The sequence below is a fragment of the Accipiter gentilis genome, chromosome 14, assembly GCF_929443795.1.
Source record: "Accipiter gentilis chromosome 14, bAccGen1.1, whole genome shotgun sequence".
Classification (NCBI taxonomy): Eukaryota; Metazoa; Chordata; class Aves; order Accipitriformes; family Accipitridae; genus Astur; species Astur gentilis.
The window spans coordinates 27,859,523-27,873,188 of NC_064893.1; the positions used below are offsets into that span (position 1 = coordinate 27,859,523).

Below are 13,666 nucleotides of genomic sequence, written 5' to 3' on the forward strand. Positions count from 1 at the left end.
ATTCCTTTGCATGACTTTTTTTTTTTTTTTGTGGCTTTTTTTTTTTTTTTTTTGGTCATCAAAATTTAGGTTACACGAGTGTAAAGCTATGAAGATTTCAAGAGCTGTGGAAAAGCAGTTTGAAATATTGAGAAGGTACAGGACTATTTCTAGGCAAAAATAAAAAAAGCAAAAAATAATGATCAAACTTCAAGTTCAGCTATTCATCATCTTCTTTAAAATATATATAAATATTGTTCAAATGGTCAGAACTTCAAAACTGTTCTCGTGTTTGTTTTTTTTTTTTTCAAGTAATAGAAAAGTTGCTTAAAAACAATAGTTATTGCCTTTATATCTTTCATTTATGTCACTCTACTAGATAGCATCCTGCAGAAAATGAAATCACACCCCCTTGTAAAATCTTCGCTCTCTGTGCTTCCCCTACCCACCCTCCCTCGCGCTCAGAGAGATGCTCTCCCGGCCGGGGAGACGGGACCGAGAACAGGTTTTTTCCCTTTTGCTTTCTCTCCCGCGCGCTCTCAGGTTTCTCACTCGCTTACTCCGTCACATACAAATTCACCGTGAGGGTAAAACACCTACCAGACACCTACGCGATATAAAAATGTAAACAATAGCATAGTAAGACAAAATGCTTCCAAAACCAAGATAAATTACAGACGCACAACACCCGGTGGGTAGGAGGGCAGGTGGGACCATGCTGCTGTGGATGAGGACATCTTCACAAGAGGTAAAGGGGATTTGCTTCTAAAGCATTAAGCGTATTTCTTTAGCCTTTAATTAATACATCACAGGAGCAGACTCATTTCCATCTACTGTATCTGACGCCTCTTTAGCTAGGATAATAAAGTAAAAAAATAGCGAGGACCAGAGGCAGCCCAGGGGATGACGGAGCTGCGAGCCACGGCTGCACCCGTTCATCCCAAACGGAGGTTTGGGAGGTTAATACAAAATGAAAATGACTTTCGCTACCACCACGCTTTTCAGCTCGTACTTTCAATGAGATATTTAAAGCCCAGCTGAAAGGCAGCCGGTGGGTACGTTACCATCTACTCACATTAACTTCGATTATCGCTGCTTTAACTCCAAATAGGGCCCTTCAGTTGAACATTGAAAGAAATAAACCAAAAAACACTTTGTTCCTTCAGACACAGAAGTTTATTCTCATCCCCACCACCCCCCTCCAAAAAGTTAGAGGTTGTCCAAAAAAAAAAAAAAAAAAAAAAAAAAAAATCAAGTAATTTTTGTCTGCTTCAGTCATTCCTGACTCTCAGAAGCAGGGACTTTTTATTTCACCTTTTTACTCCAATAATCCTACCAGATGACATACAGACACACACCAACTCCTCTTGCTTTGTAGGGAATGTATAAAGCCGTGACTGTTGGCGGCCACGCGCAGGGACTCTGGAAATTAAGGATTTGCATAAGATGCAGTCTCGCTCACCGCTCCTCCCAGGGCTGGCATCTCCACTTCAGCGTTTTTCCACCCCCTTCCAGCTACTTTGTTCTTCACTTCGACATATATCCCTTAACAGGTTCATGGTAGACATGATAGAGGCTTTGACCAACACAAGCACTGACATATTTATATTAAAAAATAGTGCAAAATTTCAACATTTATATAAATAACTCTAAACCCCTGCTTTTGATTTTTTTTTGTTTTTTGTTTTTTTACAATGTAATACACACTTTTTGAGTTGGCACTCAAAAAATTGCCATTTTTCTTCTAGTTCAGAAAACAACTTTTTTTTTTTGAATAGGCCTCTTCTAATACAAAAATACTCCTGCTCCTTACACATACACTTTCTCTTATTTTTAATATATATTTATATATTTATATTGCAGATCTTTAAACAAAATGTTTTTTGTGCAAATATTTTGTCTTTAAAGATAAGTGAAATAATCAAACAAAAAAAAAGCATTCACACACAGCTCAACTAGAAACAAAACAAAACAAGAAAAAAAAAAAAGGACTACAGTTGATTTTTTTTTCCTTTTTAAACGTCTAGACACAGCTCAATAAAGAAATGTTTTTGCAAGCTTGGTAGGCTTGTGCATTCAGACCAGACATAACAAGTAAATATTTATACATGGAGAGATGGGGAAGGGCTTTTTTTTTTTTTCTTTGCTCATCTTCCTCAACTCTCTCTCTCTCTCTCTCCTTTTTAACGAGAAGTGCAGAGTGTTTCATTTACTTTCTTGCTTTTTTTTCCTTTGCCTTTTTTTTTTTTCCTTTTTTTTTTTTTTTTTTAAAAGGGGTGCCCTTTTTGTTTCTCTTTCTCTTTGTTCCACGCGGTTGTGCTCTCAAGGCCATTGATTTGTGAATGATGGAGTCTGCTGCCCTCCAAGATGGAGGGCATCCCGTTGTTGTTCTGCTGGTGCTGGTAAAACGTCGACCCGGGGTAGTGCCCGATCACCTCGCTGTACGTCGGCGGCGGTCCCTCCATCCTACCATTGCTCCCATAGCAGGTCGCGCTGATGCCAGAGTTACTGCTGGGGGGGCACGGCCCCCCGTAGACGGAGTTATCTATCAAGTCACTGTCAAAGATGGTTCTGTTGGGGGGAGCCCGGACCGACTCTCTGTTGAGCTCCATTTGCTGCTCGGGGTCTCGCAGCTGCAGCGTGCAGGGTCCCTGGTACGGAGGGGGCTCCTCGCCGTCCGACAGCGAGATGGTGGGGGGCAGGTCGATCTCGTGCTGCATGTAGGGGTAGGTTGGCTGGAATCTGTTAAAGCGGTCCCTCTGCAGAAAGGATGGCACTGCTAGGCGGTCGCTGGGTCTCGGGGTGTAGATTTGCTGCTGAAAGGGGGGGGGGGGAAATAAATATAAAAAAAAAATAATAAAAAATTGGAGAGAGAAAGAGGGCGAGAAGCGTGAGATACTGCGGCCCGGGAGAGCGGGAAAGGCAGCGGCACCCGCACCCGCGGCACCCTCACCTCCGTTATTCCATTCCCCGACACGGTGCTTTCCGAAGGCCACAGGCTTCCCTCCTGCAGTGGAAAGAAGAGAGCGCAGAGTGAGTCCGACCGCCTGCAGCGGTTCAGCCTCCGCTGCCAACGGCTCGCGCCGGGTCTCATCCTGCGCCAGAGCCCAGGTGAGACGCCGCTGCAGCAGCACACAGCTGCTTCTCAGCAGAAAACCAAGTTTATTCTCTAGTAGGGCTATCGGCTATCATCACGTATGCTGGGTATCGTACGGGTATATGCAAAGGGTATTAGCATGTTACCGCTGACAACAACACTTCTGATTAAAATTTTCCCTCCATTTATATTTAATAGATGACTTGCAGAATGAATGATGAGAACGACACCGGCAAACAACGCTCTCCCATTTGCAGACTTTCCCCCCCTTCCCACCCACACCCACCCAGCGTGTTTCTCTCCCTGGTTCAAACATGCCAGAGGAGTATTTTTCAATTTGTGAGCCGTGGGTGATTCACAAGACATCAGAAAATGCTCCATGAAATAATGACAAGATTATAAAAAATAAATAAAAAAAAAAAAAAAAGAAAGAAAAACCTCACACCCACATTCTGATGCACACAATCAAGGAAAACATGGGAAAATAAAGATAAGTGAATAACCAAATGTTAAGCCTAATTTTATTTGGCTAAAAAAAAATAGAAATCTGCAGCAACAGGATGGTTCTAGAGTATTTTTTTTTTCTCCAAAAGGATAAGTGGTCCTCGGTTTAAACAGACTGAGGAACTGTTGTCTAGAGGCTTCCTTACACTGCAAGCATCACCCTGATCCTGCAATCCAAACCCAGGCGCCAACAACCCCAGGCACGATAAAGCCACAAGCCGATTTCCCCCAAACCATGAGATTAGTTTACAAATCATGATCAAAACAAACAAACAAAGGTTCTTCCCATTTGCTGGTGATACTCTGAGCGTACACAGTTCGCCCTAGACACTTTTGCCTTAAGAACTAAAATATTTAAATATTGCTAATATTCACATATAGCAACATCCCTCCGGCAGGCAGGCTGGAGGAAAACAAGCCAGGAGGCTCATAATTATAACCTGGAATAGCTGGCACTTCTCAGTTTCTTGCAGGTGAATCTCCAGTTCTAGCACCAGCAAGTCAGGTACAGGCAGAAGTATTTACCACTAGCAGAAAAGAAAATGCCAAGGGTGTTTCTTTTTCCCCCTCTTTCCCTTTAAGGTGTCCCATCCAAAGGCCATTCTCAGGCCCAGCCTTCGCGGCAGGGCTCTCCAGATGTGCGAACCACAAGCTTTCCTACCGTGAAATACCCGTTTCTGGGATAACCGTGGTGGCGGTCCAGGCAGCCCGGTGAAAGCCTGTAAAAAGCTGCAAGAGTACCGCGGCACCACGGAGACCTTCACTGATAAAGTCAGGAGAGATTCTGCCTGTCTGATGCTCCCTGGACCTTGCCCAGCTGTGAAGCACATCTGGCCTCGTACCAGGCTGCGGCACGCAAGGGAAAACGTTGCCGCATACCTATGCGGCTATCCCAGTAAGGGGCTGAACGGCAGCTCCGCTCCCCCCAGAAGCGATTCCGAGAGCGGACCAGACCGGGGGTGCCCCCCCGGGGCAGAGCCAGCCCCAAACCCTGCGGCAGAAGCCCCAGCACCAAGGCGGATCGCAACACGCATCCAGCTGCCCGAAATGCAGCACCAGCACCACGTTCAAATCTCCAAAGCAGCCACCCATTATGTCCCCCCCTCCTCCTTCTCTCCCCTGCCCCTTTTTCTTCTTTATTTTCCCCAACTTTCAAATATATTTTTCTCTTGTGGCATCGCACATGGTATCAGATTGGAGAGAATCCCATCAGGTTCCTGTTTTTGAAGCTCAGCTCTGCACATAAACCTCAAGGCGGTCCTGTTGCCAGTGCAAGGAAAACAGTGATTTATATGGAAATGAGACAGCCCAGATTCTTCCCACTTCTCAGTGCTTTTTAGGGAGCATCTCCTCGGAGCAGAGGTTAAGTGCTGCAGTACCAGCACCCTCCCCAGCTACAGCTAATGAATGCGCTGGTTGAGCTGCGCGCCGCATAGCGCTTCCCGAGCAATGCAACGCCGTGTTTTATACAGACCTTTAGACTTCAATATGCAACTGTTTACACAGGCGTCAACTGTTTAGTCTGGTCCATTTTACATGTATTTTTTTGCCTGCAGGGACAGTCTACAGTCAAACTCCCCCAGCAGCCAAAAGACCCAAGAGGAACTGCATCTGCCACAGATCAAACCCTCGCCTCTAACCCCCCTGCTAAGCCATGGCGCTGGCACCAAAGGGCACGGGGAGGGTTTCCAGCGCTGCCACACACGCTGCCAGCCCTTCATCTCATCGCGAAGGGTGCCGAAGCAGTGGGCAGGAGCGGGAAGCACTCCGAAAAAATTTGTTTACTTTGCCATGCCCCCGTGGCAGACTTCCTGAGCAGCGAGTACCCCGCTGCCTTCTGCTAGATGTTTTATATTTAACTTGGCAGTGGGCAGTGCCATGGCAATATCCCATCTGCTTCCCCCTTTTCCCGGGAGTGATGTCAGCCGGCTCCCGCGAGGGCGGCCGCAGCTCCGGCGCTTCCCGGCGCGCGGAGCATCACCGCGCTCAGCTGGGGCTTCCCACTGCGGCAGGCGATGGGGAGGGCACGTACACGCCCTTAACGTGAGCCGCTCCGCCAAAAACGTCCCCTACCCCTGAGTACCCACTCACCCAAAGCCTGCACCCGATATCCCACTCGGGCGTTTGGAAGAAAAGCTCTGGCTCACACCTCAACTCATCTGTTTGTGCAGGTGAGGTCAAGGAATGACGCTGCAGGCAACGCAGGGATGCAAGAGTAGCAAACCAGTAGAAACAACATTAAAACGGGATCTGCAGAGATAAGGGGCAGACAGCAGACCCATTTTCTGTAGGACCTGGATCTTGGCAGCTGTCGTTAACCATTTCTCCCGGGACTCCGGGGCTTGACCTGGACACGCTTAGGTGCCCACAGCTGACCGACCACACACTACTGTGAACCCCACCTGGGTAACTCCTAAGAAGTCAATAGCAGGATTAAAATTGCTGGAAATCAGCAGTCGGAGGAAGGCAAAGCCTCAGAGACAGAAAACATACTTTTAGCCTTCACGCTTTGGCCATGCGATGGCTACACAGCCCCACCGAGCCAAGCAAAATTGCACTGCCCCGTGACGGAGCATCACCGCTGTAAATCCTTGTCCTCGGGGCTCTCTTCGCTTGCCTCTGATTTTTGGAATATTAAGGACTTGAATTCATCTCGACAATGGCCGAGTCTAGAAAGCTATGGTTTTCTGAAATGAAAACTGAGATTCTGCTGTCTGATGAGCAATACAGCTGTAAAAGCCTCCGCAAGTATTCCAGGACTCACTGCAGAATGTAAAATTACTTTTTAATTTCTTTTTTAGAGATCAATCTTTGACTTTAATAGAAACGCCTGTTTTAGTAGCGTCAGAGAATTTTCTCTGTAAAGCTGCATGGTGCAGATTAATTCTCTGACCCTTCAGGAGGACTTACATTTTCCATTTTGGGGGACAAAGGTATGCTTGGAAATTGCATTTAAACCACTTTTTTGGGGGGGAATGGGACATCACTGTTCCTAAGGTGGAGGGACAGTGCCATTCTTATTGCCAAAAAGTTTTTAGCAGCATTTCTTAAGTATTCTTAGTTCTGGAAAAATAAAGGTACTTGTTATAAGGAGACAGAGTTTAAGTACAGTGAGAACGGTGATGGAGAAACACATGATGTAATACAAGAATTCCTTGCTAGCGAGAACCACATTAAAAAAAAAAAACCTTTAGGGAAATTAATTTCTCCTTCAGTTGTAATTTTTGAGCTACAACAAAAAAGAACAACTCGGGCAGACCTAGCAGCATCCTGACCATGGGATGAACTATTTCAATATTTCAAAAGATGAAAAGCATGTATGCAGCTCCAGTGCCCATCTGCGGTCATGACAGCAAAGTGAAGTTTGGGATTTAAAAAGCCCAACACCAGTTCAGCACAAGTTTAATGGATTACGTAAACCGGTATCCAGTTCAGCATAGCCTCTGCCCTGCCAGCCTCCAGCGCTCGTTTAGACTGGAGCTGTTTTCTACAAAAAGACATGCTGTGCTGAATCTGAAAGGAGCTACCTCTAAGATCTTTATTATGATTGATCCCACTGTAACGAGCTTCCCGCTTAGCACACGAGGGGCTTCTCTGTCCCATCAGGAGAGCGCTCGGACCACAGGAACCTTGGCTGCCACTCCACCAACACTGTCCTCACAGCACAGACAGGGGCAGGGAGAAGGGAAAGAGGGAGAAGGGAAAGAATCATAGAGGGAGGAAAAAAAACCCAACCAAAACCCAAATGGTACATTCACATTTCTCTCCTTAGCTCCAAGAAAGGTTTTGAAGATTCCGCACCCTCACTGAGGTCTAGCAGAGGCATGGAGGTAAACCTTGGCTGAAAAGCCATTTAATCACTGATGTGTCTGAAGGCTGAATAAATAACAGAGCTGCTTTGGTCTGGGGACTGGGCCAAGAAGTGGCTGGAAATTTTGACCCGGATAAATCAAAAAAAAAAAAAAAAAAGTAAAAAAAAAAAAGTAAAAAAAAAAAAGTAAAAAGGGGAAAAAGACATTCTTTTTTAAACAGTCAACAATTTTTGATTCAACCTGAAGTGTTCAATCTCCATATGATTTTCTCTTCTCTTTCCATGTTAGCCTTCTTTCCTCTTTTTAAAGAAAACAAAAAACAGGCCACTTAAGAAAATAGAAATTAGTATATTAAAACAAAAAAGGCTTGATCTGATATTTGCTTTGAAAATGTAAAATGAAACATTTCGGCATTGTTCAAGTAAATCATTCTGGATGTGATAAAACAGTAAAAAATCTGAAAGTGGGAAAAGAATCTTTCTGCTATTTTTAATAATTCACGTGCTTGGATGCCCACATTCTGCTACCGTTGGAAGCGGGTGCATGGGATGGTACGAAGAGCCATAAGATTTCTGTAACTCCAGGAGGAGCCGGGATACGTGCATGGAGTTTAGCTCTGATCCCCAAAGCAGGCAGGTGCTCCAGCGATTGCCACCCTTGCACCAGCTGGTTTAAAGGGGATCACGCACTCCCGGCACTTTGATCTTGTGGCACAGCATCGATAAACGACCCCGAGCTGAGCTCACCGCCGGACCCGCCGGAGACGCGCTCCGCAGCCCACAAAACGAAGGGTGCTTTAATGGAGCTTGGGGTTTGCACAGCTCTCCTCCCCAACGGGTGTCTTTCTCACTTTGGCACGGAGCGTCCGATATAAGGGACCTCTGTCTGCTGCGTGATGTGTGACAAAAAGAGCTGCTCTGGACAGCCTGCACCTTGGGCATCTGCTGGCTGGACAGCTTTCGACAGCGCTGTACTGAAGACTTAGTTAATAAAAGATGTTAGAGGTCTCTCTCAAAGAAAAAGAAAAAAAGCAAGCAATCCCAGTATTTGATCTTTTTCCCGCAGCAAGCATGGATGTGATACAAGGGAGTACAGCCCCACACAAACCACCGCAAGGCAGCACCGATGTGCTCAGCCTGCCCTGGAAGCCCGCAGAGGAGAAGGCACGAAGCAGTGACCTTGAGGAAGCCCTATCGTTTAAAGAGCTTTAAGATACTTCAGGGCAAACGCTAAAAAACCCCAACAAAACACCCCAAAAAATCAGTACAAGATACCCCTGCACTGAAGACAGAGCCACGTAGGCAGCAGTGAACAGAACATGCTCACCCTCCAAAAAAACGTGATGTCTTTTTTCTATAGGTTCTTCTAAGTCTCTCTGAGCTACTGCATTTGAGGAAACCACATAAACCAACATCTGCCTCGAGGCTGGAGAGGCTCACCCTCGAGTCCCCGTCAGAGGTACAATTAACACGTTTTTCCTCAGGCTTTTATGAAGCAGGGAGCCTGGGTTACACAGGGAACCTCTCGAGCACCCCCTTGGAGAGATTTCTGCTTGTCTGGCTGGCAAGCGTTTTCTGACCCCTCCACCACAGCAACGGCAGCACCACCGGTGGAAAATGGAGAAAGTATTTCAGGATTTCCTATTCTCTTCGAGGCAGTCATTAAGTTTTCATATAGTCATTTGAGACTCTCCAACTGGAGCCGCCAGAGGACTTGATAGTTTGGGGCTGTTAAAGGCAAGGCATATGCACCCCAACCAGCTGAGGGTGCGTGGTGGTTTCAGGAACAGGACATGCCACGAACAGCCTCCTGCAGTTACTTTACTGATGTAAAGTCTGAACTGCAAAGCTCAGGGCAAAGGCAGAGGCTATGGCTGTCTATACGTTAACAACACGCAGCGCCCTAAAGAGCCAGAGACACCCCTAAAAGGGGACACCCACCCCCCATAACGGAGACAGAAGATGATGCCAAGACCCAGCGTGGAGGGTGTCTCTTCGCGCAGTGCCAAGCGGCACACGCGACCCAGACGAACGCCCTTGGCTCTAACGTTTCCCCAGCGTCACATCATTTGGCAAACGGCGCAGGACGAGGTGGGGTGGAAGAGCAGGGTGCGACTTACTGATGAGAGGTTCTCGTCTCTCCGCCGCCCCTGGCTGTGCCGGCTGATGAAGGATCGCGCAGAGAGTTTGTAGTGGTTCAGCAGACACGTGATCACCACCACCATCACCATCATCACCACCACGATTATGATTATCTGTACAAACTCCAACTCCGCTGCAAGAGAGACAGACAGACTTTCAGCCGACAGAAAAAAACAACATGTAAGTGAGCACAAGAAGAACTAATGGGGCTGAGACACCAATGACACTGCCCCATCCTCCCCCCGAAAAGCTCTCACATGCCTATGTGGGCTCTGCACGCTTTGAGCCCAGCTACTTAATAAAATACTCATTAATTCACTTTTTCAGTGCCACAGAAGAGCCTCTAGGAGGGATCTTTAAAGATGATCTACAAAGCAGAGTGTTTCCACGCCACAGCGCGGACAGGACTTCCCAAAGTCCTCCCAGCTGCAGCGTGCTGGATGCCCCCACCGCCGCGTACAAAACCAGCAGCATCTCATTGCTGAGCGTGCCTCGCTCGGGGCCACGGAGCCTCAAACCGGCGTAACTCATCCAAACGAAACAATTTACCTAAATGCGAGCTAAATTTCTGCAATTCTCCTCCCGTCACCACCACTCCTTCCTCCAGGGGGGACCAGACCGAAGTCTTCCTCAGCACACCCTCACACCAGGTACACGTCCCCTCTGTCACAGGGGTCGGACAGTGGCACGGGGAGCCCACGGCTGGCGGGACCCCTCTCCCCGACACCGGCCCATCCGCCACGGGGCACAGGCGGGGAGACCTCCTGCTTTTCAGAGAGACGCCAGACGGGCGCGATGTGGCTGCCCGTGGGGGCCACATCCTGGAGCTCCAGACATCCCTCGGCTCAGGGCTCAGCCAGCTGACAGTGGCAGCTTGAGTGGCTTGAACTGGCATAAAGGAAAACTGCCAAAAAATCCTCCAAACAAACAAGAACAAGCAAACAACAGACCATCCGGTTAACTCCGGAGACGCTTGGCAGGAGGCGGCGAGAAGCAGCTCCTAAAATTTCCTAAGGAAATAATTCCTCACACCTCTCTTGAGGCTAAGGAAAATTGAGTACCGGAGGCAAACGTAGCGCTGGGGTCATTATTTCCATGCATTTGGCACCCAAGAGAGCAGACGCCATCCCTGAACCGCTCCATCGCTCTCCCCAAGCCCCCTCGTGCCAGCAGCACCCAGAGCTTGCCATGGCCAGGACCAGGCAGTATCAACTCCAGTGCTCATCGTAAAGGAGGGGCCAGACCAGGAAAATTCAATAGTTCTGGGGGTTTAAACTTTGTTTGCTTCTCGGTAGGGACAGCTATAACATCCAGTTTTGGAAAGCTGTGCCCTAAGCTATCATGGATGCTGCTATCTGTATTTTATCTATACAGACACACACACATGCATAGATCTGTAGATACACGGGAAGACCCATCACACCTCGAAGGGCAGCATCACACTGCTCCTACCAGCTGGGGTGGCTTCTGCTGAGTCAGGCAAATTCAATTTTCTTTTTTTTTAATGGAAAGTTTTCTCCTGGCAGGTGGCATTTAAGTGCCAGTAAAAGCAAATAAATGTCAAGAAAACAGTCCAGGTGGTGAGTGCTGCCAGTTACCTTGGAGCTCATTCTGCTAAACAGCAGCTATTTCTGCCATTGCCCAAAATGCTTAACCAGCTCTGCCCACCACCTTCAAAAAGCAGAATTATGCCTTGAAAGCCGAAGCCTTATCTGTCACTTAAAGTTAGATGTACGAGTGACTTGGAGCCCATATACTTACAGCACCCCTAAAACGCAGCTGCCTCTACACCGGAAGATTGCACATGGCGTGGGAAGAGAGGGATTAAAAGCTAAACATTGCAAAGGAGTTTTGCCTTAAAAATGCCTTTTAGCTAAAGGCATCTTCTCGAAAGAGGAGCTCCGCGTTTTTCACAACAACCCCAGCAAGGTGTCCAAATGCCACTGTGAAGGGAAGAGCCTGGAAAAAACCACGTTCCAACGATTTATGATCCAGCCCCAAAGCAGCAGCACAGCTCGCCCGTGGGAATGACGGGTGACCCGACCCAAGAGCTGCCACGGGTGCCCTGTGCTGCAGGAACGGGCTGAAACGGGAGCTCGTTTCTTCTAAACACAAATCAGATTAACCAGACGTGCAAACACCCCAAAACTTGAAGGGCTGGGAAAAGAGGATGATGCAAAACCTTTAAAAAAAAGGCACAACACCTCTTCCTATGTCATCCCCCCCATGTAGGAGAGGGTCCCTACATAGCCCAAAGGCATGTCCTAGTGCCCGCTGCACCCCGAGGCACTGAGAGCATCCCTGCTGACCTCCAGCACCCAACCGGCGAGGTGAAGCCCCAGCACCCCAGCCAGGCACAGAATGCCCCACAGCCCCCCTGGGTGCTCTCCAGGTCACCCACAAAGAGCCAGACCCCCGGGGGGGCACTGACCCAGGGCCCCTCTGCCTCCCCTAGATGTGGGCAGCAGAGCCCACAGGCTGGAGAGCAGCCACCCAGCTTGGGTGCAGAGCCTACTTTTTGCAGAATTCATTACAGAAAAGAAAAAAAAAAAAAAAAACATCAACCAAAACAAAAAGCAACCAAGGTTTTTAGGAAGATGAGTCAATTTAGCCTCAAAATGCAGCATGTGCTTTGGCCACAGTAAGAAAACACAAGAAAAAAAATACAAGTCAGGCCAGTGATGGAAAACTTCCTTTTGGGTTAAAAGAGGTTATATTTCTGAAGAAAAACAAGACCAAGGTAGTTGTAAAGTAAAGTTCCTTTCCTAAGACGAGAGGTCCCTTAAATGAACCAAACCTTGCTAAATTGGTCATGGAACTTTGGTGACACAAGTGAAGTTTTGGCCATCAGGAAGCACTGCCCTAACTCCTTCCTAGGAAGGAACACACACGAGACAGGTGTCATTTACAAATTACCTAAGCTAAGTTTCCTGCACACACGTACAGATATATAACGACCAGAGCCTGAAGCAGAAGATAGGGTGGGAATTCCATCAGAGTCTGGGACAATTTACGAGTGTCTCATCCATTCCCATCCAGCCTGAATGTTGCTTATTCTGGCTGTGGGACTCCTCTAATTGGGGTATTACAAAACAGTTGCCAAGAGGTGCAATAGTAAGGCACAGTATGATTACCAGAACGAAGGGGACACTGCTTTCCAGCAGGGATGCTCCTCCTGCGCCCTCTCTCCCTCCCATGTTCTCTTGGAGCTGGTCATCTGGACAGGCAGGACCCCCCCAGGGACCACAGGAGACACAGGCAGTGTTTGGCCATGCATCATGCCTTGCTCTTCAAACTCTAAACTGGGTTATTTCGATGTGGAATCTAGCTTAACGTTATGGCAAGCGCGCTAGCGTTATCAACAAAAGTGTGATTGTAGTATCTCACTTTGCGGGAGGAGGGAGAAAATTAAGATGCAAATTAACATTCTGTAAACAGGTTTGGTGAAATGCGTCTGAACGATAAAACCTGATCAGCTCCCCCCATTCGGACTTTGGCCTTTTCATGCCAATGGCCTTGCTCTTCTCCAACCTCCTTTGTTAGCACAGGGAAGCAAGCAGCTCAATCCCTGCAGCGGAGCACATCTACCCTTGTCCTGCAACACAAACAACGGCTCGAACATTTAAGTATCATATACAAGAAATGTACCTGCCGTCTCTGGTGGTGCTGTTGAAATTAAAATTTCTTCCCAATGTTGTATGTAAACACGAGGCAGCCCAACCCACTGGAACCTCTGCTCTCTGCACCAGCAGGAGCTCGGGGAAGAGCAGAGGGCACACAGTGCCCTGAGTTTTGCTCTACCGCAAGCCCAGCCTGTGAGGAGCAGCACAGCCTCACAGCACCTAGGAGCAAACGCATCAGGTACGTCGAAATAAGCTTTAATCCCAAGAACGCTCATGTTGCCCAATCTGGCCTTTGGGAAAAAAAAAAAAAAACAAAAAAACCAAACCAAACCAAAAAAAAAGTCCCACACACTCAATTTGTGCTTTTCAAGTTTCAAGAGACTCATACCCACTCGAGGCGCCAAAGTTTCTGCCAACTCTCCCTCTGTTTTAACTTGTCTTCATGGGCTTCATTTGCAGAAAGGGGAAAAAAACCCAACATGCTGGAAAGCTGGATATACTCGGTTAAGA

General features: G+C 47.6%; 1 protein-coding gene across 3 annotated transcripts in view; it reads right to left on the reverse strand.

Annotated features, from left to right (window-relative positions):
* Positions 1–1,206: 1,206 nt before the first annotated feature.
* Positions 1,207–13,666, reverse strand: part of PMEPA1 (prostate transmembrane protein, androgen induced 1) — a 47,260-nt gene continuing 34,800 nt past the window's right edge. For 2 of the 3 annotated variants that reach the window (XM_049817103.1, XM_049817105.1), the window contains 3 exons: positions 9,512–9,666; positions 2,933–2,986; positions 1,207–2,795 (listed from right to left, as the gene is read on the reverse strand). In XM_049817103.1, the coding sequence (XP_049673060.1) occupies positions 2,247–2,795; positions 2,933–2,986; positions 9,512–9,666 (758 nt within the window). In that variant the 3' untranslated portion in view covers positions 1,207–2,246. The remainder of the gene's footprint in view (positions 2,796–2,932; positions 2,987–9,511; positions 9,667–13,666) is intronic. The other variant, XM_049817104.1, reaches the window with a different exon arrangement.